The sequence below is a fragment of the Gymnoscopelus braueri genome (genome assembly GCF_963280865.1).
Source record: "Gymnoscopelus braueri genome assembly, chromosome: 21".
NCBI classification, from domain to species: domain Eukaryota; kingdom Metazoa; phylum Chordata; class Actinopteri; order Myctophiformes; family Myctophidae; genus Gymnoscopelus; species Gymnoscopelus braueri.
The window spans coordinates 5,771,374-5,773,394 of record NC_137623.1 but is presented as its reverse complement, the minus strand read 5'-3'; the positions used below and the strand labels follow the sequence as shown (position 1 = coordinate 5,773,394).

At 44.1% G+C, this 2,021-nt stretch overlaps 1 protein-coding gene across 1 annotated transcript in view; it reads right to left on the bottom strand.

The window, feature by feature from the left end:
* The window catches only part of LOC308077427 (RALY RNA binding protein like), a gene marked incomplete at its 5' end in the record, with an annotated part of 222,190 nt that extends 220,484 nt beyond the window's left edge, over positions 1-1,706 (bottom strand). Inside the window, one exon of the mRNA XM_080418113.1 lies at positions 1,451-1,706. Within this exon, the coding sequence (XP_080274239.1) occupies positions 1,451-1,706 (256 nt within the window). The remainder of the gene's footprint in view (positions 1-1,450) is intronic.
* Positions 1,707-2,021: the final 315 nt, after the last annotated feature.

Sequence of the window (2,021 nt, the reverse complement as noted above, 5' to 3'; positions counted from 1 at the left end):
TGGGGCATTTTTAACCGCAAGTCTAAAGCCAAAAAATAGCAGATCTACAAGCTTGCGCTGTGACACGTTGTGAGTTTGTAGATCGGCTATTTTCCAGTGTTTGACATCACACACACACACACATCCATTCAGAGACGTCTTCATATATGTGCCCAGGGGACACGTTAGCATATCATGAACTCTTTACATCGATGCACCCACCAGCACCCTACACACTACATGACATCACACACACCTCATACTGAGCACCCCGATGGAAACACGCTGTAAGTCTTTGTGTGCGTTATCCTTTTGATTATGGTGGATCATAGAGCATGAGATCCATTACAACCAAGAGACAGATCGCTAGATACAACCAGGTCACCATGGTCTTGCCAACCATGATTTCTCGGACAGATTGTGCAACAGAGAGGTAAAAATGATCCTAGAATTAACAGATATTTAGAATAATCCAAGAATGCATGTGCATTGTTCTGAAGCAAGAGATGACCCTTGGCAATAAGATTTGGTAAATCATGGCAAGGAGAGATTGTCAAGACAGACAGACTGAATAGACTATAAAGGGTGACGTGTGGGGTGTGGACACTCAGAATGAGCGCTGATTCTACGCTAATTGTAACCTAACCTGCACAAAATAAAAGCTATACTGAAGATCCATCTACCTACAGGTTCTCACATCACATCTACCGGTGAACAGATTCCTGCCAATACATATCTACTTCAAGACATGTTATGACTCAGTGGCAGTGATGATCGACTGTAGAAAGAAAGAAAGAAAGAAAGAAAGAAAGAAAGAAAGAAAGAAAGAAAGAAATTAACCCATTAAGACCTGGAACTGTGTCATTTTTTGATTTGAGCTAAAAAGCTATATTTTATACTTTGGCTATTCAAAAATAGCAGATCTACAAGCTCGTAGCGCGGCACCGAGTGCCGCGCTACGAGCTTGTAGATCTGCTATTTTTGAAAAATCGTGAAAATATGTGCAAATCTTTGAATATATATATTTTTAAAGCGAATATTTTTAACTCAAATCTTTGCTTCTGGGGGGTCCCTGGAACAAAATATTTTGATGGGGGTCCGCGGCCAAATACATATAATTTTGGGGGTCCTTGACATGAAAAAGTTTGAGCACCACTGATATAGAAACATACGTTTTTCAGAAAACTGTTGGGATTTAGGAGACATGTAGAATCGGCTTCAGGTCTTAAAGGGGAAAGAAAGAAAGAAAGAAAGAAAGAAAGAAAGAAAGAAAGAAAGAAAGAAAGAAAGAAATAACCAGACCCAGAGAGAGAGAGCGTTATGACATGCTTTGATCTTGTTGCAAAGCAGGCCGCTATGGGCTATATAGTTCCAAACATTGGAACTATCTCATTGAGATAGACAGAGCACTCCGCATTGCTGGAAATAACCAACTCACCAACAAACAAAACAAAAACAATCATCAACTCACCGAGAGGCTGCCCGGCGACGACCCGCGCGTTCTCTCCGGCCACGGCCAGCCGCGCGTTCCTCTCGCTGACGTACTGCACGAAGGCGAACCCCTTGTGCACGGAGCAGCCCACGATCCGGCCGTACTTGGCGAAGATGACCTCGATGTCCGTCTTCTTGACGATGGCCGTGTTGAGGTTGCCGATGAAGACTCTGGAGTTGAGCGAGCGCAGGTCGTTCTTGTTGGTCACGTTGCTGGTCTGAGTCTTACCCGTCATCCTTACAACGTCGCCCGGTCAACCCTCCTGGGGTATGGACAGAAAAAGGGGGGTGGGGGGGGAGTGGGGGTACATGGGGGGTCTTTTTTTAGTGTTGGCAGGCCAACATCATCAGCTAAGCTCTGGTCCTTTTTGGTTTAACCCATTAAGACCTGAAGCCGATTCTACATGTCTCCTAAATCTCAGCAGAATTCTGAAAAACGCATGTTTCTATATCAGTGGTGCTCAATCTTTTTCATGTCAAGGACCCCCAAAATTATATGTATTTGGCCGCGGACCCCCATCAAAATATTTTGTTCCAGGGACCCCCCAGAA